A 26,725-nucleotide genomic window follows, 5' to 3' on the forward strand; every position below is an offset into this window, starting at 1 on the left:
CTTGTTCCAAATTGGTTGAGCAAGAGATCGTGCCTTCAGAAAGTATTCATATGTAGATGGGTGAGATGGGTGAGGGGGGTGTGCAGGCTGTTGTAACAGCCTGCATTTAAAATGGATTAAATTGATTTGTTTTCTCACCCATCTACATACCCCATGATAACAAAGTAAAAACGGGTTTTTAGAAAATTTGGCAAATTTATTGAAAATGAAATACAGAAATATCTCATTTCCATAAGTATTCACACCCCTGAGTGTTATAATCATGTTATAATCACCTTTGCCACGATTACAGCTGCAAGTCTTTCTGGGTAAGTCTCTAAGAGCTTTGTATCCCTAGATTGTACAATATTTGCCCATTATTATTTTCTAAATTCTGTCAAATTGTTTGTTGATCATTGTTAGAAAATCATTTAAGTGTTGCCATAGATTTTTGAAGCCAATTTAAGTAAAAACGAACTATTGATTTTAGGTTATTGTCCTGCTGAAAAGTGAATTCATCTCCCAGTGTCTAGTGGAAAGCGGACTAAACCAGGTTCCTTCTAGGATTTTACCTGTGCTTAGCACCATTCTGTTTCTTTATTATCCTGAAGAACTCCCCAGTCCTTACAAGCATACACATAACATGATGCAGCCACCACTATGCTTGAAGATATGGAGAGTGGTACTCAGTAATGTGTTGTATAGGATTTGCCCCAAACAGAAGTTTATATTCAGGACAAAAAAATAAAAAATAGTATTGTAGTATTGTGGAGTAACTACAATGTTGTTGATCCAGCCTCTGTTTTCTCCACACACACAGCCATTGTATATTTGCCATTGTATATTTGTAATGACTGGATGTATTGATACACATTCCAAAGTGTAATAACTTCACTATGCTCAAAGAGATATTCAATGTCTGCTTAAAAAAAAAAAAAACATCTAACAATAGGTGCCCTTCTTTGCGAGGCAATTGAAAACCTTCCTGGTCTTTTTGGTTGAATCGGTTTAAAATGCACTGCTCGACTGAGGGACTTTACAAATAATTGTACAGAGATGAGGTATGTTAAACACTATTATTGCACACGGAGTGATTCCATGCAACTTACAGTATAGTGACTTAAGCAAATGTTCACTTCTGAACATATTTAGGCTTGCTATAACAAAGGGGTTGAATACTTGACTCAAGACATTTCAACTTTTCATTTTTTATTAAAATGGTAAAATAAATATATAATTCCACTTTGACATTATGTGGTATTGTGTGACAAAACAATCTAAATTGTAGAAATGTCAAATGTAACACAACAAAATATGGAAAAAGGGGTGGTAATACTTTCTGAAGTCACTGCATAACATTTTACAGCCCATCTTTAACTGTAATGAATATTCTGGTATTTATTCTGGTATTAGATTCCATCTGGAGCAAATAAATTATCTTATGGAAAAACAAACTGCTTTGTAGAACTATTTAGTCTATTCCTGTTATATTACCAATAAAACAGTTCAATATGGCAGTGGTCTTTTCTGGCTCAGATGGAGTGCACTCAAAAACACCAACAACAGAGTCAAATCATTTCAAAACCACTGTTTATTAAGCAACCATGTCAATGCAAACAATATTTCTTTAAAAAAGTACAAAAAAGTGCACTTCAGTAAATGATGGTTAAAATGGTCTTTGTGTTATTCTCCAAAGCTCGAATTTTCCTGTACTTTACTTTGTACTGATGATCACAGTATTTTGCCATACCAATTTTGATAACATATCAATACCTCCAAATCACTAAGAACACACAACACAAAGCTAGTTACTGTATTACTAGAGAGCCATTAGTTTGAGAAGACTAGCTTACCTAAACCTTTGAGAGCCATTGTAACATTTATAAATGAATTGTCAGTACCTAAAACAGTTGTAAGTCTATTACCAAATGCTACATTCTAGTAAATAGATGTACAGTCAAGAAAATACTGAGTACCTACTGTAACTAATATTCTAATCACACTGGACAAAACCAGAAGAGCATTAGGCCTACATTTCAGTATTTTGTCAGTCCCGGGACATACACATGTATGACTGACATTTGGCAGTACTTTCTCTTATTAAAGTTGAAGAACAAAGAGCATTTTATAGGCACAATCAAATAATTGGCCAAAACACGAAGAAAAACTCAAATGAAATGATGTAACTTGCGTTTAGGAAACACATTTAAAATACAAAATCTTTGAATAAGTATTCATTCCTAATAGCATTTAAATATATAAATATGATCACTTCCAAGCTATTTTTACCACTCCCCCTACATGAACGTTCCAGTAAAGTCCTTTAAAACAAGAACGGCTTCAGCTGAAGACACTTTAGCACGAAGAGTGGGAGTCTAGTAAATTACAAATGAGCTGACTAGTAATAACTTCAAATATAAAAACATTTCAACAGTTCTTTCTGTGTTATGTACAATACAGCATGTGAAGGACTAGTTCGAGTTAGAGAGAGTTAACAATCAACACAATGCTACTTTTCATCAGCCAGCGAACTCCTCAGATCTGAATAAAAAACATTGTTTTTAGCCTGCAACCACTGGGGTTTTTCCTCAACTCAAATATTGAATTAAATATTATGATGTAATATGTAGTACAACCTATACTGAACAAAAATAACGCAACAACGTAAATTATATGAACTGTAAATAGTTACAGTTCATATAAGGAAATCAGTCAACTTAAATGAATTATTTAGGCCTTAATCTATGGATTTCACATGACTGGGAAAACAGATCTACATCTGTTGGTCAGATACCTTTAAAAAAATGGTAGGGGCGTGGATCAGAAAACCAGTCAGTATCTGGTGTGACCACCATTTGCCTCATGCATGGCGACACACCTTCGCATAGAGTTGATCAGACTCTTGATTTTGGCCTGTGGAATGTTGTCCCACTCCTCTTCAATGGCTGTGCAAAGTTGCTGGATATTGGCAGGAACTGGAACACATTGTCAAACACGTTGATCCAGAGCATACCAAACATGCTCAATGGGTGACATGTCTGGTGAGAATGCAGGCCATGGAAGAACTGGGACATTTTCAGCTTCCAGGCATTGTTGACAGATGCTTGTGAAATGGGGCCGTGCATTATCATGCTGAAACATGAGGTGATGGCGGAGGATAAATGGCACGACATTGGACATCGGGAACTCGTCACGTATCTTTGTGCATTCAAATTGCCATCGATAAAATGCAATTGTGTTTGTTGTCCATAGCTCATGCCTGCCCATACCATAACCCAACCGCCACCATGGGGCACTCTGATCACAACGTTGACATCAGCAAAGCGCTTGCCCACACAACACCATACACGTCGTCTGCATTGTGAGGCCGATTTGATGTACTGCCAAATTCTATAAAACAATGTTGGAGGTGGCTTATGGTAGAGAAATTAACATTAAATTCTATGGCAAAAGCTCAGGTAGACATTCTTGCAGTCTGCATGCCAATTGCACACTCCCTCAAAAGACTTGAGACATCTGTGGCAACTGCACATTATAGAGTGGCCTTATTGTCCCCAGCACATGTTGCACCTGTGTAATGATCATGCTGTTTAATCAGATTCTTGATATGCCACACCTGTCAGGTGGATGGATTATCTTGGCAAAGGAGAAATGTTCATTAACAGGGCTGGACATCTTTTTTTTTTTGATAGAAAGAAGCTTTTTTGCGTATGGAACCTTTCTGAGAACTTTTATTTCAGCTCATGAAACATGGGACCAACACTTTACATGTTGCGTTTATATTTTTGTTCAGTGTATAATGCAAGACAGCATTTCAATGACATACATAAGAATGGGTGCCGTCACTTCAGTAGCTATAATTTTCGGCATTTAACAGGCATTCATTTTTTGGTCTTTCATTAATAAAAGACGCATTGTAACTATGGTGTTTAACTGTACTCTATTCAGTTATTGATGTTGTCCTAATTCAAAGGCAGGTTTAAAAGAAATAGCAACATCAAGGACAAGGCCATATTTCACTAGATACATACTAGGTACATACCTAAAAAAAGACATCATAATAATACAAAAGCTTTATGTACAGCCCTCTAAAGAATCACAATCAGTAATATACAGTTGAGCGCTGCGCTAGTCTAGTACTGACAAATACTGAAGAGGACATATTGCTAGGCTAGCTAAACTATTCTCTGACTAAATACGATCAACTATGAAATATTCTTAGAGCTGTTCCTAATCTCCGCTTATTGGTTAAAGTTTTTAAAGCAATTTTTAAATGTACACAAAACTCTAATGACTGGTGTACTTAAATCATCTTTACAATTTGGTCCCAAAAATGATTATCGTTGTCATAAAGTGATGTTTCCCCCATAATAAAGCAGTTACTTTTCTGACCAGGTACGGATTAATTCATTGTATTATTTTATCCGTATCTATTCCCTGCATGTATTGATAGATTTATTAATCTAGAAGCCATAGCCCTATTGCAAGCAGTACTTGCTATTTAAACAGAACACGGATTATAGGCAAGGGTTCAAGGGTTAAGCACATTTCTCCATTTGTACTGGTTTACAGCAGGTGTGCTTATGATCCATGCACCTCCTTCTACTAGTGTCTTATGCCAGGATAACCTGTGGATCCATGGCCTGACACTGCCCCTCCTCAGCTCTGGCAGGGTCTGTGTCTAGCTGCAGGGTCAGCTGGAGCCTAGTCCAGACCAGGGGGTCACCACTGCCTAGGGCCTCCACAAACAGATCTGTCTGCTCCTGCAGCTGCTTCAAATGGCCCTGGGTGCGCCGGTTCTGCCTGATCAGCTCCTTGATTCGTAGCGTTATGCCCAGCAGGCCAGAGTTGCTGAGGATGTTGTAGGTGTTGCTGAAGCGTTTACCTTTGTTGTTGTCTGTGGACAAGCCGTCTTGGCAGCGGTCATTGTCGCCTTGGCAACTGCTCGCCTCCGACACAGGTGCACATTTATTGGAGACTACATCAGTGGCCTCAGTGCCCAGGGAGTGAGGCATGCCTAGGAACTGAGGTATTGGCAGCTTCTGAGAGCTGGCCAGCTGTGTTTGTTTGTCAACAACCTCTAATGTGGCCACTGTTTGGAGGGGTGTCAGAGGCCTTGGCTGGGGGCTATGGGAGCTGTACAGTTTGTCGTCATGGTGACGATACCACCGGTTACGCCTCCCGTGATACCCAGGCGTTGAACTTCCCCTCTCAGCCGAAGAGGCCCCCTGCCTCCTGGAAGAGCTCTCCCCAGGGTGAGGGGCGATTTTGGGATAAGATTTCAGTATGGGCAGGTAGTTATTCTTTGAGTCCCGGTGCTTGTCTGAGGAACGCTTTGGAGAGATGTTGTTACTGATGTTGTTGCTGCCGTTGGGGACCATGGGATGGAGGAGGACCACCTGGGACTGGGGGAGAATCTCCAGGGAGGAAGGGAAGCCCCAGGGCTTTACTACTGGAGACATTGGGCTTGGCTGGGGGCATCATAATACCATCTCACTCATTAGATCATACAAAAAGATAGTAATTGACAAAGAAGAATGCAGTACTGTAATTGTTCCCTGTGTTAAAGGAATGTAGGGCTCTACAGTGATACCATTTAAGGGCATTTGCTCCTAAATATTTTGCTGTTCTGGATTTTTTAAAATCTGGGAGCACCCTAAATAAATAAAAATATCAAAGGTAATAATTGTTGTAATGATTTCTTCACTGTCCCTCAGCCTCAGTAGTATGCAAACATGTCGTGGCACAGACAGAAAAGACAAGGGAGCGCTTCTTCAGGAGATATAGGCCAAATGTAGGATATTATCTCAATCTTAAAAATCACATTTTCTGGTGCTCCTAACACTATGTTGTAATTTATGGCAAGTCTTATAATTAAAGCACCAATCTGCACTTATTACATCCATTTTTGGACATATATTAATGATATAAACCCATTGATTCTTGAAGAGCATAACTTATTAATGCCCCATTAGCTAAGTTCAACCGTCTTACCCCATTAGAAGCCAAAATATAAAACATGTTTTCCAATGTTTGTAAACAAAGTAAAAGTATCTGGTGTGGTTAAATGGTTAACACTATAATTGTGATATCATGTATGGTCAGCCCTTGCATCCATAGCTCTTTCTATGATTTTGAGGGAGGTTACATTCCTCCAGCCCCGTCCCTCAACCTTTTACCAAAACACTGGTGGGGAAAATGCTTTGTTATTGTTTCAAATGCGGATTGCCGCTTTAGTAACTAAAATATTTTTCATTGTGCTACATTTTTTTTCCAATTAGGAGGACATGTGTTCCTTGTAAAAAAAAAAAGTCACTGTAGAGCCCTGGAATATTGAAGCTAATAAACCCAACCACAGTACAACTGAACTACAAGCTGAACAGAGAATAATAGCACATAGGTCACAAACAAGGCACAGTTTAGTCTACAGTACCAGATTCAGGACTATGTTGTTCATGATGATCATGGGGGAGAGGCCAGGGTAGGATCCTCCGGCTACAGCCACCTGGGGACCTGGGGCCCTCACCATGTCCTCCGAGTCAGTTTGGTCCATCACATTCTGGTACCCAGAGCTGGCATCTGGAAAGGAGAAGAAAGCAAAACAAAACAAAAAGTTAATAGAAACACCACCGCCTTTGTTTTCTTTCTGTGCCAAGATCTTGAAGAGCAATTTTGGAAATATTTGCGAGGGTAACAGAGAGATAACAGCTTGAGGTAATAACTCCACAGCCACAGTAAAGATTCCATGGGAATCATGCCCTGACCTAGTCATAGCTGAGTGAACCCACAGCAACAAAAAAAAAAATTGGTCACCACTCCTGGTGCTCAAAACAACAATTTCGCTGAGGAAATGGTGGTGGCCTAGATTTCTAGATTAGAGTTGATAGAGAGGCAGGGTGTACATTCGTGTGTTTGTAACACCTGAGAAACCGGAGTCCCTCTCAGACTCTGGCTTAGATGCTCTCAAGTGGTACATCATAGTGGATGAGGGCCTCCTGTGGCTCTGTGGTTTGCTCATCTTTGCTCTTCCTTGGACCTCTCAAACCAAACCATCTACAATGGGGTTGAATCGTCCTAATCATAGAAATAAAAAAAGTTATAGTTAGAGCCGATAATCACAGTGTAGTAAGGCTACACATCACATGAAACATTTAATCACAGTTTCAACCTAGCCGCATATGGAGTAAAATTCACTAGGCAAGCAATCTAGCTAAAGTTAGCAGACAGTAACAAACAACAAACAGTTAGCCACAATAATCACGCTTGCGTACTGTCAAGAGAGCAAGCCAATAACAGCTTACTAGCGATCCACCTCATTTTCAAACGTTGCTATGGGCAAAGCCAAACAACGGAAGTGATGCATTAGACTTCCGCTCTACTGCAGCACGCCGGTGATTTAAAGGAGTACATTTATAGAGTATAAAAGTAAAGTACACAAGTGTAATTTGATATTAATGGAATTCAAATTCACTAACTATAATGATACACTATTGGCTATTAACTATAAAAACAAAGGTGGGCATCCACACTAGAGGAAAGTTTGTTTTACAGTCCTACACCTGTCAATCAACTGATCAAGCCATGCCACTGCTTGCTGCCTATTAATAAAGTGGCAAAACAGACCATTCATGAGGTCTCTAACGCATATACTGGTTCAGACCATTCAGTGCTTTCAGGGTGTGATCATTGTCATAGTGACAACTGCAAGTAATACTTCCATGTACATGTAGGCCTAACGAAAAATAATATTAGGCCTAACTCGTATATAAATTGATCAATTAAACAACAAATGCAGTTTAGCCTGCACGTCTTATACAACATGTCATTGTCTCATTGCTCAAGTGGTTTGTAAGTGATTTCAATGTTTCCATTATTCTTGTTTTGTACATATTATCCTTTTTTCTCCCCAATTTTGTACGAACTGGGGAGAGGCAAAGGTTGAGAGCCATCCGCCCTCTGAAACACGACCCGACAAGCCGCACTGCTTCTTGACACACTGCTCGCTTAACCCCGAAGCCAGCCGTACCAATGTGTCAGAGGAAACACAGTACAGCTGGCGACCTGAAGTCAGCGTGCATGCGTCCGGCCGCCACAAGGAGTTGCTAGAGCGCGATGGGACAAGGACATCCCAGCCAACCAAACCCTTCCCTAACCCGGACCAATTGTGCGCCGTCTCATGGGTCTCCTAGTCGCGGCGGTTTGCGACACAGCCCGGGATCGAACCTGGTGCAATGCCTTAGACCACTGTGCCACTCAGGAGGCCCGATTTCCATGTTTCTAATGGTTGTCAATTCCTTTCGGCCTTCTTTTTCACTGAGCTCATCTCTCTGTATGTCCTGTGCAACTATTTGCAATGCATCAGTACAACAATGTTATCATAACAGGCAAAAAGTGATCACACCAATGCACTTTCTCTCCTAAAACTTAACCCCGACATGCATTTTCTATGCTGTAGGCCTGTTTTACATTGAGCAATTAGCAAGAACAAGCCTGCTTCTTTCCCTGAATAGGCTATTAGGCCTAGAATTTAAAAAAATGTTCCCTGTGAACACAAAGCTTCACTATTGATTAAGCCTACATTTTTAGTCAAGAAAAATATTATACCTGGGCTACAAAAACCCAATGCAATGAGGAATGTATTGTTATCAAGTGAGTACAAAAGTATTGTCTAAAAGGCTGTAAACTGCAGCGATTTAGACACATTTGAATAACCGTTAAAACGTCCTATTTTATTTCATGCCTAAATAACTGCATAGTCCTACAGCCTAAGCCTTTGTTATGCAACCATTTGGATCAGTTTGGGTCTATTCTCAACAGTTTAGAAGGTCCAGAAAGGTACATTAGCAGGCTACTCATATTGTGTATTTTGTCAGGATGTAGCCCGGTGAAGATAGGCCTGCTACTATAAGAAAATATGGACTTATCCAACTCTCCGCGCGTTCTTAATAGTGTAGCCTATTTTACATTCAGCAAGAAGAGCAAGCGTGCATCTCTCCTCCAATAGGCTCTTAGTAGGCTAAAGAAAATCAGTCGAAATAAGTGTCCAACATGTTTTTGTAGACTGTATTTTCCTGAGAAGCCACAAGATTTAAGAGGAATAGCCATTGCAGCGGAGAGGCCAGGTGCGTAATTGCATAACAGAAGAATGATGACAGACAGGCTCGAGATGTAGGCTATAGCCTAAGATGCGAATGCATATTTGCCCATAATTCATAGTTCAACATTAGGCTTAATATCACAGTGAATATATCCAGTCCATTTACGCAGCGAAATAAAAAAAAGTTAAATCAGATAACAAAATCATAGGTTGCCTCTACACTACATGCGCTCCCGAGGTTGGGCTGAGTGCGCTCCCTCCCAGTACCCTGGTGCACACCTAGCTAGAAAAGCTAACCTATTGTTCTAGGGACAAGACATGTATCATACCTAGGCTACAACAACACAAAGTAATGAAGAACTTCACTAAGTTAGTACACAACTCTAGTCTAGGCTGTAAACTGCAGTGAATAGCATATCATTTGTATAACCACTCAAAAGCCTGCCTTTTGAATGCATATTCACCTCGAAAGAACTGCATCAAGCCTGCCTGATTGGGTACCCATTTGGGTCAGTTATGTTTTTTTCTCAGCAAATTAGCCGACAAGGTCCAGGCACATCATCAGCAGTGTCGACCGGGCAGAGCCAAACCTGTTTTGAGCCCAACCTGTTTAGCAATATAAATATATATTGCTAAACAGAGATAAATATATATTGCTAAACAGATATATATATATACACACACTGCTCAAAAAAAATAAAAGGGAACACTTAAACAACACAATGTAACTCCAAGTAAATCACACTTCTGTGAAATCAAACTGTCCACTTAGGAAGCAACACTGATTGACAATAAATTTCAAATGCTGTTGTGCAAATGGAATAGACAACAGGTGGAAATTATAGGCAATTAGCAAGACACCCCCAATAAAGGAGTTGTTCTGCAGGTGGTGACCACAAACCACTTCTCAATTCCTATGCTTCCTGGCTGATGTTTTGGTCACTTTTGAATGCTGGCGGTGCTCTCACTCTAGTGGTAGCATGAGACGGAGTCTACAACCCACACAAGTAGCTCAGGTAGTGCAGCTCATCCAGGATGGCACATCAATGCGAGCTGTGGCAAGAAGGTTTGCCCTGTCTGTCAGCGTAGTGTCCAGGAGTTGGCGGATGCTTTAGTCCAGGTCTGGGTGGAGATCCCTCAGGAGACCATCCGCCACCTCATCAGGAGCATGCCCAGGCGTTGTAGGGAGGTTATACAGGCACGTGGAGGTCACACACACTACTGAGCCTCATTTTGACTTGTTTTAAGGACATTACATCAAAGTTGGATCAGCCTGTAGTGTGGTTTTCCACTTTAATTTTGAGTGTGACTCCAAATCCAGACCTCCATGGGTTGATAAATTTGATTTCCATTGATCATTTTTGTGTGATTTTGTTGTCAGCACATTCAACTATGTAAAGAAAAAAGTATTTAATAAGAATATTTCATTCATTCAGATCTAGGATGTGTTATTTTAGTGTTCCCTTTATTTTTTTGGAGCAGTGTAAAATACTAAATATATATATATACATACATACCACATTTAGTATATATGGGTTACTAAATGATTCCATGTGTTATTTCATAGTTTTGATGTCTTCACTAATATTCTATGATGTAGAAAATAGTAAAAATAAAGAAAAACCCTTGAATGAGTAGGTGTGTCCAAACTTGACTTAGTTAAAAATAAGTTGTCTTCCAGTAAACTTTGATTGCATTTCCAATATCCCCATCCACGTGGAAATTCTATTAGAGTTATGTGAAGGCCAATTAGATGATGATCTGATTATATTCTGTCTCCTATTAAAACTATTTTTAACCTTTGATGCAAGAGAGAATGAGACAAGAAAGTAGTCAAGACGACTAGTCGACTAGCTTGATTTAAGTCTGTGTTATACACTATGTTATAGTCTCCCACAATAATGATTTGATCATTTGTTGCCTGTAAGTTCAATAAATTGGTATATATATTTTCAAAGAAGTATGGATCATCCTGATTTGGACCGTATAGATTAATGAGCCAAATCTCTTTTTCATTCACTTTCATATTCAAAAAGATCCACCTACCATGCGAATCATTCCTGACTATTTGTACTAGAGGTTGACCGATTAAATCGGCATGGCCTATTAATTAGGGCCGATTTAAAGTTTTCATAACAATCAGCTTTTTTGGATGCCGATTATGGCCGATAACATTGCAATCCACGAGGAGACTGTATGGCAGGCTGACCACCTGTTACGCGGTTCAGCATCAAAGGGACCCTGTGGCTGCAAGGAGGTAAGTTGCTAGCTAGCAAGGTAAGTTAATAGCTAGCATTAAACTTGTCTTGTAAAAAACAATCCATCTTCACATAATTACTAGTTAACTACACATGGTTGATGATATTACTTGGTTAACTAGCTTGTCCTGCATTGCATATAATCAAAACGTTTCCTGTTAATTTGTCATAGAATAACCGCCTTCTTCAACTTCGCCAAATGGGTGATGATTTAACAAAAGCGCATTCACGAAAAAAAGCACAATTGTTGTACAAATGTACATAACCATAAAAATCAATGCCTTTCTTGAAATCAATACACAGAAGTATATTTTTTGAAACCTGCATATTTAGTTCAAATAAATCAATGTTAACAGGCTATATTAACTCGGGAAATTGTGTCACCTCTCTTGCACCCAGTGCAAGCAGAGTCAGAGTATATGCAGGAGTTTGGGCCGTCTGGCTCGTTGCAAGCTGTGTGAAGACGTAAATGACAGTTTACGGATTTGACCATATTAATGACCAAAGGCTCGTATTTCTGTGTGTTTATTATATTATAATTAAGTATATGATTTGATATTTGATAGAGCAGTCTGACTGAGCAGTGGTAGGCAGCAGCAGGCTCGTAAGCATTCATTCAAACAGCACTTTACTGCATTTGCCAGCAGCTCTTAGCAATGCTTTAGGCACAGCGCTGTTTATGACTTCAAGCCTATCAAGTCCCAAGATTAAATTGGCAATACTAAGGTGCCTATAAGAACATCCAATAGTCAAAGGTATATGAAATACATAAAAATGGTATAGAGCGAAATAGTCAACGCATCATAATTCCTATAACTACAACCTAAAACTTCTTAACTGGGAATATTGAAGACTCATGTTAAAGGAACCACCAGCTTTCATATGCTCTCATGTTCTGAGCATGGAACTTAAACGTTAGCTTTTTTTTACATGGCACATACTGCACTTTTACTTTCTTCTACAACACTGTTTTTGCATTATTTAAACCAAATTGAACATGTTTCATTATTTAATTATCTATTATGTCAAGTTAAAATAAAAGTGTTCATTGAGTATTGTTGTAATTGTCATTATTACACACATATATATAATTAACAACAAATCAGCGGATTAATCGGTATCGGCTTTTTTTGGTCCTCCAATAAAATCGGTATCGGCGTTGGTCGACCTCTAAATTGCACATTCAGATCAAAATCTTTGTTAATTAATATCAAATCACACCTTTCAAGTTCCTTTGTCCATGACAGTAAATTATTTCACCACGCTATTCCTTTTTCCACACAACTTCATCTAAGCCTGTAGAGTGAGTTTCCTATAAACAGTATATGTTATATTCCTTTTCTTTTAGGCACGTAAAGACGGATCTTTTTTTAATAATCTGCTAAACCGTTACAATTATAACTAGCTATACTTATTTCATCCCTCACCATAACTAGATACTTTTCTCAGTCTAATTTGACTATAATTAGTGCTTGTAAATTTACTGTAATAAGAGGTATTATGACAGTCAAAATTAGAGCTTTCAAATGTCTGATATTTAGAATTCAAGAAAGGTTCTAGCAATATTTGTTTTTATTCCCTTGCCTGTTTTCCTGTGAGCCAATGCCAAAGATGTTAGGAAATTGAGACAAGATATTATGTGTAGTAAATCTGAGTAGATTGATGTGTATGATATTGGACGTGATTTAGTGAGAGCGTGTATGATGTCTGTATAAGAGTAAAACTATAATGTGTGATGTCCAAATAATGAATAACCCTGCCAATTTGCATGGTTGAGTGTCTATGTGTGTAAAATGTAGTGCAACCTAAATATTCAGGATGATAACTGTAATCGTATCACCATCATAGTTGCATCATAATTACCTTTAACATCATTGAAAACCACATCCCAGCATTTCCATAGCAATTGACGTTTCACATGATCGAGAAAGAGACCTTGCATTACTATAGAGACGGCTTCACTACAGTACAAATTAGTGATGAAACGATATGACATTTTTGGCCAATACCGATATCCAATATTTTCCTTACCAAAAGACATGACACCGATAACCGATATTTAAAATTCTAGCGGCCTTTTAAGCATTCTAGTACAGTTAAATAGTTAACACACACACACACTCAAGGACGCAGCAGTCTAAGGCACTGCCTCCCAGTGCTAGTTGCGTCACTAATGTCCCTGGTTCGAATCCTGGCTGTATCACATCCGGACGTGATTGGGAGTCCCATAGGGCGACGCACAATTGGCCCAGCACCGTCCGGGCCATCATTGTAAATAAAACTGTTCTTAACTGACTTCCTAGTTAAATAAAGGACACACACACACCAAAAAGTTATTTTGTTGGCATTTACATATGTCCCCATTACCAGTAAAACATAATCAAACCTATTTCTTTCATTTACCTGCTGTGCTTTTTCGTTGTTCATTTGACATGTCAAATAACACAAGATAATCTGTTTCATGAGCTATATAGTTAGCTAGCCAAGGTGTCGTCATCTAAAATAACCCTAATTTATAAGAGTGTTCTTATTTGATTAATGGTGCTCGGACCCATCTATGTGAAGCTAGCCACAATAAAGATTAGCCACACTAGGGGACTTTGCGGTTATCATTCAAAATAAAAGTACGGCATAATTCTACTATTTGTATTCATTTGCATCACTGTCAATGACATACTTTTATTTTGAAGGCAAACTGCAAATTCCACTATTGTGCGTAATCCTTATTATGGCTAGCTTCACAACCCCATTCAGTTGAGCCTCCCTAGCCAGATGAAGCTATCTTTGGGCAACAGGGTTAATTAGCTGGTTAGCTATTTACTTTCATGAACTGAAGTTCAATTTCAATAGGCGAACAACAAGTGGCAACCTAGCTAATACTTACTCACAAGGATTCCTAATCATTGCTAAGAATACTGAAAATGGCTGCAGTTCCTACTGGTTATTATTTTCAGGCTGGTTGTATTGGTGCTAGCTAGGTACCAAGCTAAAGCTAGCTGCCCTAGTAGTTGCGATTGAACAAATTATGCTTTATTATGAACACAGTATTGTAAACACATTGTTCGTGGTCTGTGTTTGTTTTTTTGTACAGCTTTGACAGTGACACTATCTTTTTTGACACGCAAAGACCCAAACGGCGTTCCATAGTATGTCGTGAAGATAATAGCAGTGACTCTATTACTGTGCAACTCTGGTAGGGCAACATCTGAACAATAGCACACTTGGTAGTGTGTACCAGTGACGAAAGCCAACATCCCCAACGATAGAGAACGGTTGATTGTCAAGGGCAATGAATTCCATTATCTTGGCTTTAATGGATTTTGCCTTTGAGTTGTCTCGCTGAAATGTTCTTACTCTTTCAAATGACTCCTCGAAATGTTGACTGCTCGATCCACACAGCAGACATTGTGTGGGCTAGGTTAGGAATGTGGCGTTATTATGTCATGTACCTACTTTATATAAGATATACATAGTAGCTTTGACATTGATTTCTAACATCGGTCTAGTTTGACAACTAGAAATCGGCTGATACCCATATTGGCATTTTTAGCTAATATCGGCCGATTCTGATATGTTCACCAATATATCGCGCATCCCTAGTACATATGTATCCCGTACAATATGTTATTATTCCCCAATGCCCCTATTCTGATATCTTCCCTTTGCTTGTTGTAAACATATATAAACATGTAAACAAATACATAGACAAACAATAAACATATTAAATTATAGAACAGTTCTCAACAATAGAGGGAGAAAAAAATTGTGAGAAAGACATGAGTGAGAGAAGAGAGCGAGATCAAGTGTATGTGTAAGTCCGTATGTGTAAGCGAACATGTAATTGAGTAGTATGTGTTCATATCCACCTCAGTGTTCAGATATTTTTACAGTTCCCGTACTTTTTTTTCGTAACCTGAGGTCCCTTTAGAATTTACTACAGCCATGGTGTTATGGAGCTGTCTCGGAATAGCTTTCAGTCTATAAAAATAGTTTGTCCCTCTGCTTCCTCTGTACCGCTAACACACACAAGCTAATTCGGGGATTTCTAGTGGCACGCACATGAAGAGCGCGAGCGCAGGGGGAAGTTGTATCCATAGTTTCCCCGTTTGGCTTCCGTTTTTTAAAAGCGTTCGAAAATGAGGTGGATATCAATCTCTAAAGTTAGCTACACAGCTAACTGCATTAGCCAGCTGTGTTTGCTAGCTTGTCGTTTACGCTGCGCCCCTTCGCCCGCCATGTCTGGACTGGTTGAACCGAGATTGTTGTTGTCCGGCTCTGCTCAGTCAAAACACGGTGCTGTGTAGGCTACATCGGACTTTGAAAGTGGCGGAGGCACTGCCAACAATGCAATCACGAGATCACAAAATCAAATATATCGTTTTGTACCTACTTTAAGTGTTGAGTCCTCTTGAAAATTCGACAACGTAGACGTGTTCACATTCACAACTATTAAACTAAAATAGTTCGCAGTGCTTTCGCTTCGATGAAAGACCAAAACTTTTAAATTTAAAACGGATTCAACACTCGAGCCTTTGCCGTATAACTGGGCAGCAGGCGTTGCTAAGGAAACTGTGGAGACGTCACTCCCTCTATTTTTTTCAAGCGTTCCTATTGGTGTACAACATTGGCATTGGGACCAGAGCGATGTATTTAGCAAACGTGACCCACGTGATATGGCTTGATCAGAACCAACATTAATATCATATGTGCGATGTGTAATATAATATGGAACTGTCTGTGCCATTATTATCCTGTATACTGTTAGGTATAATCCAAAACAGATTGAGCTGTTATCAACATATATCTTTCTCACTCACACGCATGTACACACACCACCCTCTCAACAAATGGTTTCTCACAAAAAGTATGATATTTGAGCCACATAGGACAATGATATATTTCTTTATTAACTGTTGCACACTCTTCACAGATATAATATATCTATATCTATTTACAATATATAATACTCACTCAGATGGGCATATCCTCTATATTATTTGATTACAACATCACAGATTCTAATTTATTTTTTTAGATAAAATAGGCATACACTTCTTCAGAACAAATTTGTTCTTAGTCATATTAAAGGACACTGTCTAATAAATACACAACAAGCACAAATGATAAAACAATTCTCTACTCTTAAGCGTGAAATGTAATTCATGGTTCTGTACATCAACCCACTGCTTTATTCAACAGATAATACACAAAAATGCCAATATGAAAGTCATGTTACAAACAGACCCACCACAGGTGGAGGGCAATGTGATAGTGTACTCGATTAGTAGATTGTAAAATGACTTGTGGTGAGTGGATGACAGAGGGGAATAGAGAACATTGCAACTCTAAGAGCAGCCACTCATTTGAATATTTGGTTCAGCTGTGAAATAATCAGAAACACAAAGTAGTCTGGAAAAAACACAATAACACCGTAAGTCATGAAACAGAAATGACAGCAGAAGTTATAGGCCTATAAATGAAATAGAGAAACAAGGAACACACCTAGTCTGAGGGTCTTGATCACCAAGTTAAAATGTTAACAGAGTTTATATGGTCCAATTAGCCATTTCACAGCAACCAGTCAGTTCAAGTTCCATGATTGTTCATAGCTTAAGTTGGTTTAACTCAGCTGTTTCTAATGCAGCTCCTTAAATTGATACTGGGGTATATGTCTACTTGCAGTGTAGGTCTACTTGCAGTGTAGGTCTACTTGTAAGGTCTACTTGTAGGTCAACTTGCTTTGGAGTTATTGACTATTATGTTACATGGACAGTGACTTGTTGTCTGATTTTAAAAAAAAACATTAAGATGGAAAAAAACAATGTGTATGTTACAGTATATTGCATAGCCTACATGTATATTGATTTTGTGGTTATTTTATGATATTTTCTATTAAATTAAATAAAAGTACACCAACACCTTGTCCTATGAAAAAAATATGATGGACATAACTGTACCTATTATATCAATAATATAATTCTATACCTCATCCTAAACAAATCTCTTTTTTTAAATGACTCTGAAAATGCCATTGGTTTACCACTGGAGGGTGATATTCTACTAGTATAGTCCTGTTGCTGCTGCAGGGGCTCCTGAGCACTTAGTACGCCCAGACTCCACATAAGGCTGAATATTCACTGACTGTACTAGTCCATAGTCCATGTATGACAGTACAATGTTTTATATCACAACACAAAAAGTTCAATATAACTTATTCCGTTTGGGAAAGGAGTTGCTAGTCTACTAATGAACCTACTTGCCATGAGAGGACCCCAAGTATTTGGTTAGTCGGTTAGTCCTAAAGATTTAATGAAACAACATAGAAAGTTCATGAATGGAACATTTATTCATAAATAGGCCTATTCATGTTAAATGGGATAAGCAGCTAAAACAACCACAGCAATAAAATAAACAACACTAAACAATAATAATCATGTAATTATGCAAAACATCCATCATGATTTTAACTTTAAAACCTTTAAATGTTTGGTCTTCAATTGCACTGCTTCACAAAAATGTCTCTCAGGTCAGTTGTCACCAAGGTATTTTTTTCACCAAGCAACATGTGCTTCCTGTGGAACCTAAGTTAGAAACACTCCCCTACAGCAAGAGGGCCTGTCACCATAACAACCCAGCTGCTTAAGTCTCTAGGTGCATGGAGACACACAGTATTGATGTGTTTGTTTTGAAGACTCTTGATACTGTTAGCGCTGGGCAGGGAATAAATAGAGATGCCGGTTGCAACAGGTGTAGGGCTGCTACTGCAGTTATCTGCGAGGTGGCTGACACCTTGGACACAAACGAGATAGATGATACATTAATATGTGGGGCATTTTTACTTCACATAGAAAGATGTAATGTATGGTCGATGGACAAATGTTTTGCTCAATTTTCCAGACGTCATTACTCACCTGTCACAATCTTTCACTCTCTGTCTCTCCTTTCTTTTCTTTCCTCTCCCTCTCTGTCTCCTTCTGCAGAAATTATCAGCGATATGAGCTCAACTATCAAGTATTTTAGAGACAGCAACATTTCTGTCCCACTCTCTAACTTTACAATGTGCATTATGGCAATTGACAGGCTCACCTTTCACTTTTCACCACAGCCTTCCTGATTCTAGGAATTAAATATGAACACCACTGATTAATTATATAAACATCAGTCATATCATTTTACATAATATCATATTACAATGAAGCTGGTTTACAGTGACCAAACACATACTACCAAAACAGGAAGTCATTTTTTCTCTTACCTACATTCACATGTCTGGTGCTCCACAAAAGTCATCTCAACGTATTCTTGACCCTGCTCCGCTGGCTTGATTTTCAACAGCTGACAATGAACACGTTGTTGAACAAGTTGCAGGGGGAAAAGTAGAAAAAAGCATTTTTCCTTGCCTTGGCATACAAATATCAAATACACTGACGACCTCACAACATGGCATCCATCCTCAGAAGGGATGTGTCCTATTACCTGCATGGTGACATTAGAGGTCCGAGTAGGATGACACTCCAGGTTCTCATCGCCACAGCAACCAGCGCAGCGCACCAGGGGCACACAGGAGGGGCTGTAGATGTGCTCCACCTCCCCAGGGTACTCCTGGACCACCTCCACCAGCTTCTCTATAGTCCGGCAGAAACTACGGCCCCACACATCCTGGAACATTAGTACTGGAGGAGAGGAGAGGAGAGGAGAGGAGAGGAGAGGAGAGGAGAGGAGAGGAGAGGAGAGGAGAGGAGAGGAGAGGAGAGGAGAGGAGAGGAGAGGAGAGGAGAGGAGAGGAGAGGAGAGGAGAGGAGAGGAGAGGAGAGGAGAGGAGAGGAGAGAGTGAGACAGCTGTCCATCACAGGACATATAGCCTCATAAAGCCATTGTACAGTTCCCTGGATGCCCCAATCACATCCACCCATGCCTCCTGGCAGCTCCCCAGCCTGATGGATCTGGACTGGGGGAGAGATGGCTGGTGTGATGGCTGGTGCTGAACCTGCACGTAGAGGGGATTACCCGTTTCAACACTTCAGCCGATAGAGATGCACACTTGCACAATTACAGTGTGCCTCATTAGCCTAGTCTCATATCATCTGTCACACTGTGCAATTCAACAAGCAGAGTTTTACACCAACCGGCTGAGGTTTGTGTGTGTGTGTGTTGTCTGTCAGCTTAATTCTGAGATGGCACAACATCCTTTCTTAATATTTCCCAGTCTGCCTTACTGTTTTTTTCTCCATAATGTACTGTACTCACTGTCTATGTTATCACAACCACTAGGGCAAAAATAGATCCATCTGCAGATTGTTTCAAAAAGATTTCGGACACTCATCAAGTGTAGATGCTGAAACATAAAAAGAAACACTGAGAAATGCTTGGTGTCTATCCTAGTTTTCATTTTTAAGAAAAAATGTTGTGTAATACGAGCTTTCCTGTGGGAGCATATGTGTGAAAGTGTCCCCATAACATTGTCAGTAAAGAAAAACAAGGACCAACTCTGCCCGAACAAACAGAGAGGAAAGAGAAAACAAACACTGGAAATTGTTTTCCATGAACAGAACCTGCCCGGGAGCAGAGCTGAGCTGAGCTGCCCCCCCAGGCACCTCTGGGATCTGGCTGACCCTGGGGTCACCGCATGGAGCCCGGCACCAGAACAGCTGTTTATAAAAGCAGACAGGTCAGGGGGAGCCAGGCCAGACCAGGGAGGGGTGAAGGATATGTTGTCTCACAGGTTATAGGTGCACATTACATTAAGTCACACATTCCTTTTCTTTTTCACTGTTGTTGCAGTGATTTACAATATGGTGGGGAGAGAGGATGTGAGAGGAAGTGTGTCAAAGGGGTTTAAGGGTGTCCCCAGTACCTCCTTCAGCAGCCCCTGTAATCCCTAGCTGCTTGTCCTCACTTACCCCTTCAACCCTGAAACCTCAACCCTCAGAGCTTATTAACAAACCTGACATCCTCCACCCAAATCAAGGACCATTCATTAATGCCTTTCAACCATATCTATAATTAAGCTGCTAATAGATTAATCAATTCTGATTTCGAGTGTTCAGAGAAAACAAGCCACAGAGAGTGTTGTAGTACTTTGTGTATTTCAACATGGAAATATCTCACTGTACTAAATGGCTATGCAGCATGTGAGGAAGAGGAGGGAAAGCACCCCATGGTTTACGGCAGGAGGATGTAGACTGTAAAAACAGTGAGCGTCAGCCTCTCTTTCACCAATCTGTCTGTCTGTCTGTCAGCAAGACAAGCTGCATAGATGGACAGATAGCTTCCCTCCTCTGGGTACATTGACTTCAATACAAAACTTAGGAGGCTCATGGTTCTCACCCCCTTTCATAGACTTAAACAGTAATTATGACAACTTCCGGAGGACGTCCTCTAACCTATCAGAGCTCTTCCAGCATGAACTGACATGTTGTTCACCCAATCAAAAGGATCAGAGAATGAATCTAGTACTGAAAGCTTAAGCTACAGCTAGCTAGCACTGCAGTGCATAAAATGTGGTGAGAAGTTGACTCAAAGAGAGAAAGACAATAGTTGAACAGTTTTGAACAAATTAATTTCTTCCAAAATTAAGGAGAAGCAAGACAGAGAGAGAGAGAGAGAGAGAGAGAGAGAGAGAGAGAGAGATTTCATCCTTTTTTTCACTTTCATAGCTAGCAAATGCAGCTAGCTAGTTTAGCCTACTCAAACACCCCGCTCAAACAGAGGGATGCTATGTTAGCTAGCTGGCTATGACTATCCAACACAACACTAGAACTGTAATACGAATTTATTGCCCCCGGGGCCCGCCGATGTTCGTGTAAAACTGCTTACTGACTGTACACTGTAACGTTACGGTATGATTGTAGCAGGTTTACTAACACATTAGTTATATTAGCTATGCTGACTATGATGTTACTTTAGGTAATATGGTGACAATGATGTAGGCTTTGTGTAGCGATTATGATATGGTTTGGAAAGTTTTTTTTCACCTGGTCAAATACAGCTGATGTGTTGTGCATTGAAGTCCATAAGCGAAGGGGAAAGGTGAGAGGAGGAGAGCACATATATGTGAGAAGGAATCAAACGTGGTTGTTATGAAAGTGAACTGTGTTTATGTGTGATCAGCGGTGTATTCATTCCACCGATCCTGTTAAAAAAATGTTTCTTAAACGGAAGCAAACGGAACAAATCAGGGATAAACATACCTGAATTTGTCCAATAGAAACTCTTGTTTGCAACTGTTGAACTAATGATTACACCCTAAATCAGCTGGATGCAAGACAGTATTGAATGTCACTGTCTGTCCATGTGTCACTGTCTGTCACCTCAACATTTTCTCTCGACCTGTGTGCACCTACATTGTAAACTTTCATTCATAGGCTAGGTAGTAGAAACTTCATGATGGGTATAGGGAAAATTTGTGTATCATGTTGTAGCTTAACCCTATTGTTGTTACATTAAACTGGGAGAATGGAATGGGAATGACAGTCATCCAATATGCTGTAATAGAAATAAGGCCATGCTCATTAAAAAAAAGTTATCTTTTGCCATACAGTACAACAGTGAGCAGGACATCAGTGGTATTGGTATCCCAGAAATACAATTTCTGTGAAACAGAAATGGATATTCAGCATCACCTGTAGGCTAGCTACTCCTGTCTACGGAACCCTCACACATAAATCAGGAAATGTATGTTGCTTTGAAATATATATGATCAACATTATCTCATTTGCGCAGTAAAAATGCAGAAAAGATCCTTACCTCCAGTTGTGTTGTTTGCGCTGGGTGAGGGAGTACTCTGCAAAATAAAATAGACAAGAACTTAACGTTTAAAAAAAGCACCTGGACAGGATCATTTATTTCAGACAAATAAAATGCTTTCCAGCCATCTCAGACAGTATATAGAGACTTGGAAGGTCTACTGCGCTGCCAGAAGCTACAGATAGTATATGCGTGTCTTGGACAGTTATAGTTCTTGGAAAAGTGTGTGTCATAAAGTAACACGCCAAATGTATTGGCCTGAATTTACAGCTATGTCCTCTGGTGGTTAAGGTTGGAATTGCAAGAAGACGGAGACATCTTGCAGAAGGAGCAGTTTTTTGTGTGATTCTTTCAATGGAAAACTCTCTTTGACAAACACCAGATCCAGAGTCTCTTATATACCACATTCCTCTCGGTGCCCAACTGTTTAGGTTCAAAACCTGTTTCCTGTGGTGTAAGATTCAGCTCTCTATTTATTTTCCCGTTGGCGGCTTCCCCCTCTGTCTTGATTTTTCCCATCGTCCAATGATAAACAGTATGCGTTTCTCATTGGGCTGGAATAACAAAAAACCTCTGGGTGACTCCATCGCATGATCTCAGGAAGAGAAACCTCTATTTGTTCAAATGTCCTCCAGCAGGACCATTGGACAGACAGGCGACGAACAACTTGCTTCCTCATTCTGTCATCGACACTAGTGTTGAGTTTCACAGGCTGATTGTCTGTGATGAGTACCTAATGACAAGTATTTTGATACACTGTCTGGATATCCCATCCAACTATGTGTGTGTGTAACAATGCTGGTCCAACAGTTACCATTGCCTACAATGGAAAATAACGGCACACGAGCAAAGTGACAAATGACAGTCAGATGAAGTAAATCGGAGGTCTGTTTAATACTCTGTTAAAACCATCTATTAGAGGCCTCCTGAGGTTCTTGAGGTGTCTCTACAGACCAGGGTTCGATCCCAGGCTGTGTCACAACCAGCTGTGACCGTGAGTCCCATAGGGCGGTACATAATTGGCCCAGCATCATCCAGGTTCGGGGAGGGTTTGGCCAGGGGGGAAGGGGGCTTTACTTGGCTCATTGTGGCCGAGTGACTCCTTGTGGCGGGCCTGCAGGCTGACTTCAGTCATCAGGTAAAAGGTGTTTCCTCTGACACATTGGGGCGGCTGGCTTCCAGGTTAAGTGGTAAGGTGTTAAGAAGGTTAGGCAGGTCATGTTTCAGAGGACACATGACTCAACCTTTGCCTCTCCCGAGGCTGTTGGGAAGTTGCAGCGACGAGACAAAATCGCAATTAGATATCATGAAAAAAATATATATATACAAAAGAAAACATATATTAGAAACACCTCGACCATACTTGCAAACATTAGTTTGAGGATCAGCCAATTCAAATTATCAATGTAGTTCCATGTGATCAAAGGCTACATGTTTGCTGTTCCCATTACGTGACCTGTTACATTCGGCCCTATGCTAACCTCACAAGGTGGCCGTGAATATTTCCTGTAACAAATTCAGATTTCTTTTGACATCTTTTCTGTGGCATGCAGGGCATTTCCCACAATGGACTAAAGACAGGCATCGGTCTTGGAATTATTGGATCTGGGAGCTTGCTATGGTACTGTGAGTAACATTGGGTTTTCCCATTCATTTGCTGAATAATTCCTTGTGCCGCCATTGAGCTCAAACGCGTGCCGACGTTAGCTTGCAAGCTTGCTATGTCGAACAGGTTCAGTGACTAAGTTTTAATAATGCATTCTGCACCCGGGGGTTTCTATTTTTATTTCTATATTGTGACCAATGTTCCCATCTAAGCTGCGTGTGATGCGTGGACACACAGTTCCCCTGGGACTGCCACTGCAGAAGAAATATCAGAGCTCGCAGAGAAGCACAAGATTGAACTTCACTCAACTTTCTAGAGTTTTCACCTTAAGTTTCCCCCTTTAGTTAACACTATCAATTTTTTGTTGTTGTTTTTGTCTTAAACAGGCAGTGTTGTATTTTGAGACAGGCGTGAATAAGCTAAGTAGCCAATAGGCAGAGGGTAGCATAATCTGTCTGATTATTTGTAATAATTTATTTTGTAAAGTGGTTTCTTGCATCAAACAACACAACATCTCCTTGTCTTAAGTAAGCAGTGCGGTCGTGTTTCGGAGGACGCATGGCTCTCGACATTTGCCTCTCCCAAGTCCGTAGGAGAGTTGCAGCGATGGGACTAGACTGTAACTACCAATTGGCGTAAAAAGTACCAAAAAATGTTTTATGGTAGGCCTACATTATGATCAAATAGCCACAGTAACCTACTTGACCACTGTTAAAACTAACTTAAAGTGGGTACCCTCAGTGTTGACAGTAAACACTAGCCGGAAGTTACACAGAATTTTCACAACGATAAAGTTTGCGCTCAGCAGACCTGAAATTTGCTCAGTGACTAAAATAGTTAGAGGGAACATTGATTGTGACTGATCATTTATATTAAATAGCTAATACATTAAAGTCACATTGCATTCCCTGTGTTGTTGTGTTTATATTGGTTCATTCTGATTTCATGGGAAGACATTCTGAGAAAAAGTTGTCTAAGTCTTTATATAAAGTGCATTCAGAAAGCATTCACACCCCTCGACTTTTTCCACATTGTTTTGTGTTACAGCCTGAATTTAAAATAGATTACATAGAGAATTTTCGGACACTGACCTACACACAATAATGTCAAAGTAAAATTATATTTTTGACATTTTTACAAATGAATAAAAAATGTCTTGAGTCAATAAGTATTTAACCCCTTTGGTATGGCAAGCCTAAATAAGTGCAGGAGTAACAAGTCACATAATAAGTTGCACGGACTCACTTTGTGTGCAATAATAGTGTTTAACATGATTTTTGAATGACTACCTCATCTCTGTACGCCACACATACAATTATCTATAAGGTCCCTCAGTCGAGCAGTAAATTTCAAACACAGATTCAACCACAAAGACCAGGGAGGTTTTCCAATGCCTTGCTAAGAAGGGTTTAGCTGAGATGAGTAAAATAAAAGCAGACATTGAATATTCCTTTGAGCAGGGTGAAGTTATGAATTACACTTACATTTACATTTACATTTAAGTCATTTAGCAGACGCTCTTATCCAGAGCGACTTACAAATTGAGACATTGTGACCCTGGACTGAGAGGATGGAAGTCCAATATGTAGCTAGATGTAGAAGGCTAATGTCAACTAGCTAACATTGCCCATGCAAGGAAGTCCTAAATTAGCCATGGTTGGAGATAGTTATTTGGACATGTGGTTTTACTTAATTCTCTATACTGGCCAATGATTATTACAGCGATTCTGATCCAACCATAAATTCAGACATTGTGACCCTGGACTGAGAGGATGGAAGTCCAATATGTAGCTAGATGTAGAAGGCTAATGTCAACTAGCTAACATTGCCCATGCAAGGAAGTTAGGGTAGCGAGCAAGCATTTTTGCCAGGTAGCCTGGGACCACAAAACATAAAAGCGTGTACTGTATGACACAGTCATAGACCATTTCATCAACAAGAAAGAGAGGAAGATGGCATTGGCGTTTTTCTGCCGGTAAGGTGAGTCATCATGTTTTTTCTACTTGCATGAACGCACGCATGCACGCACACAGGCACGTGCGCACAAACACAAATCAGAACCATTGACAGCCACATCATATTTAGCTTATGTTGATTGGACTAAATTGTCTTTGGTATCTTTTAGTTGTCACTGTATTAGACTAAACATAGGTGACTTGATGAAGTTGAAATAGTGTTGGAATAGTGGAAACAGCTCTTGTTTCCTTTGTGACTTGCGGGAACTCTGTGGTTCTAAATCAATAGTTGTTTAGGTGTCCAAAAATGTTGGAAACATGAACTTGCTTGACCATGCTGTAGCCTAGGTCATGTAACTGTTTGTTACATGCAATATGCTTTGTGGAATTCACCGGACAGATGTTGCTCTCTGGTTTTGTGATGAAACAAATGTCTGGTTGAATTTATTCTGCCACTGTGTCTTCTTATTGCCTCAGCCTATATATCACGGTGTCAAGGCAAATTAACTAACAGGTTATAGAGCAAACAACGCAATTATCACCACCGAGCACGCCCCCATTCTCATCGACGGGGCTGTAGTGGAGCAGGTTGAGAGCTTCAGGTTTCTTGGTGTCCACATCACCAACAAACTATCATGGTGCAAACACACCCAGACAGTCGTGAAGAGGGCACGTCAAAACCTATTCCCCCTCAGGAGACTGAAAAGATTTGGCATGGGCCCCCAGATCCTCAAAAAGTTCTACAGCTTCACCATCGAGAGCATCCTGTTTGGTTGCATCACTGCCTGGTATGGCAACTACTCGGCCTCCGACCTGAAGGCGCTACAGAGGGTAGTGCAAACGGCCCAGTACATCACTGGGGCTAAACTTCCTGTCAACCAGGGCCTCTATAACAGGCGGTGTCAGAGGAAGACCCTAAAAATGGCAAAAGACTCCAGCCACTCAAGTCATAGAGTGTTCTCGCTTCTACCGCACGGCAAGTGCTACCGGAGCGCCAAGTCTAGGTCCAAGAGGCTTCTTAACTGCTTCTACCCCCAAGTCATAAGACTGATGAACAGCTAATGGCTACCCGGACTATTTGCAT

General features: G+C 40.1%; 2 protein-coding genes across 5 annotated transcripts in view; both read right to left on the reverse strand.

Annotated features, from left to right (window-relative positions):
- Nucleotides 1–3,692: 3,692 nt before the first annotated feature.
- On the reverse strand, nt 3,693–15,907 carry cipca (CLOCK-interacting pacemaker a). 4 transcript variants are annotated; one of them, XM_046366889.1, is made up of 4 exons: nt 15,725–15,907; nt 6,901–7,053; nt 6,413–6,558; nt 3,693–5,450 (listed from the first exon to the last, which is right to left on the reverse strand). In XM_046366889.1, the coding sequence occupies exons 2-4, from the start codon at nt 6,995–6,997 to the stop codon at nt 4,593–4,595; spliced, it is 1,101 nt and encodes a 366-aa protein (XP_046222845.1). In that variant the 5' UTR covers nt 6,998–7,053; nt 15,725–15,907; the 3' UTR covers nt 3,693–4,592. The 4 variants fall into 4 exon arrangements, with proteins under 4 accessions (XP_046222845.1, XP_046222847.1, XP_046222846.1 ...); XM_046366891.1 differs by lacking the exon at nt 6,901–7,053; XM_046366890.1 differs by lacking the exon at nt 15,725–15,907 and having other exon boundaries at nt 6,744–7,044.
- Nucleotides 15,908–16,220: 313 nt separating this feature from the next.
- LOC124045272 (placenta growth factor-like) overlaps nt 16,221–26,725 on the reverse strand; it is a 38,585-nt gene continuing 28,080 nt past the window's right edge. Inside the window, exons 3-8 of the mRNA XM_046364563.1 lie at nt 22,081–22,117; nt 18,811–19,007; nt 18,590–18,669; nt 18,421–18,450; nt 18,246–18,308; nt 16,221–18,123 (exon numbers count right to left, since the gene is read on the reverse strand). Of these exons, the coding sequence (XP_046220519.1) occupies nt 18,102–18,123; nt 18,246–18,308; nt 18,421–18,450; nt 18,590–18,669; nt 18,811–19,007; nt 22,081–22,117 (429 nt within the window). The 3' untranslated portion in view covers nt 16,221–18,101. The remainder of the gene's footprint in view (nt 18,124–18,245; nt 18,309–18,420; nt 18,451–18,589; nt 18,670–18,810; nt 19,008–22,080; nt 22,118–26,725) is intronic.

This window comes from Oncorhynchus gorbuscha, linkage group LG10, assembly GCF_021184085.1.
Source record: "Oncorhynchus gorbuscha isolate QuinsamMale2020 ecotype Even-year linkage group LG10, OgorEven_v1.0, whole genome shotgun sequence".
In the NCBI taxonomy this organism is placed as follows: Eukaryota; Metazoa; Chordata; class Actinopteri; order Salmoniformes; family Salmonidae; genus Oncorhynchus; species Oncorhynchus gorbuscha.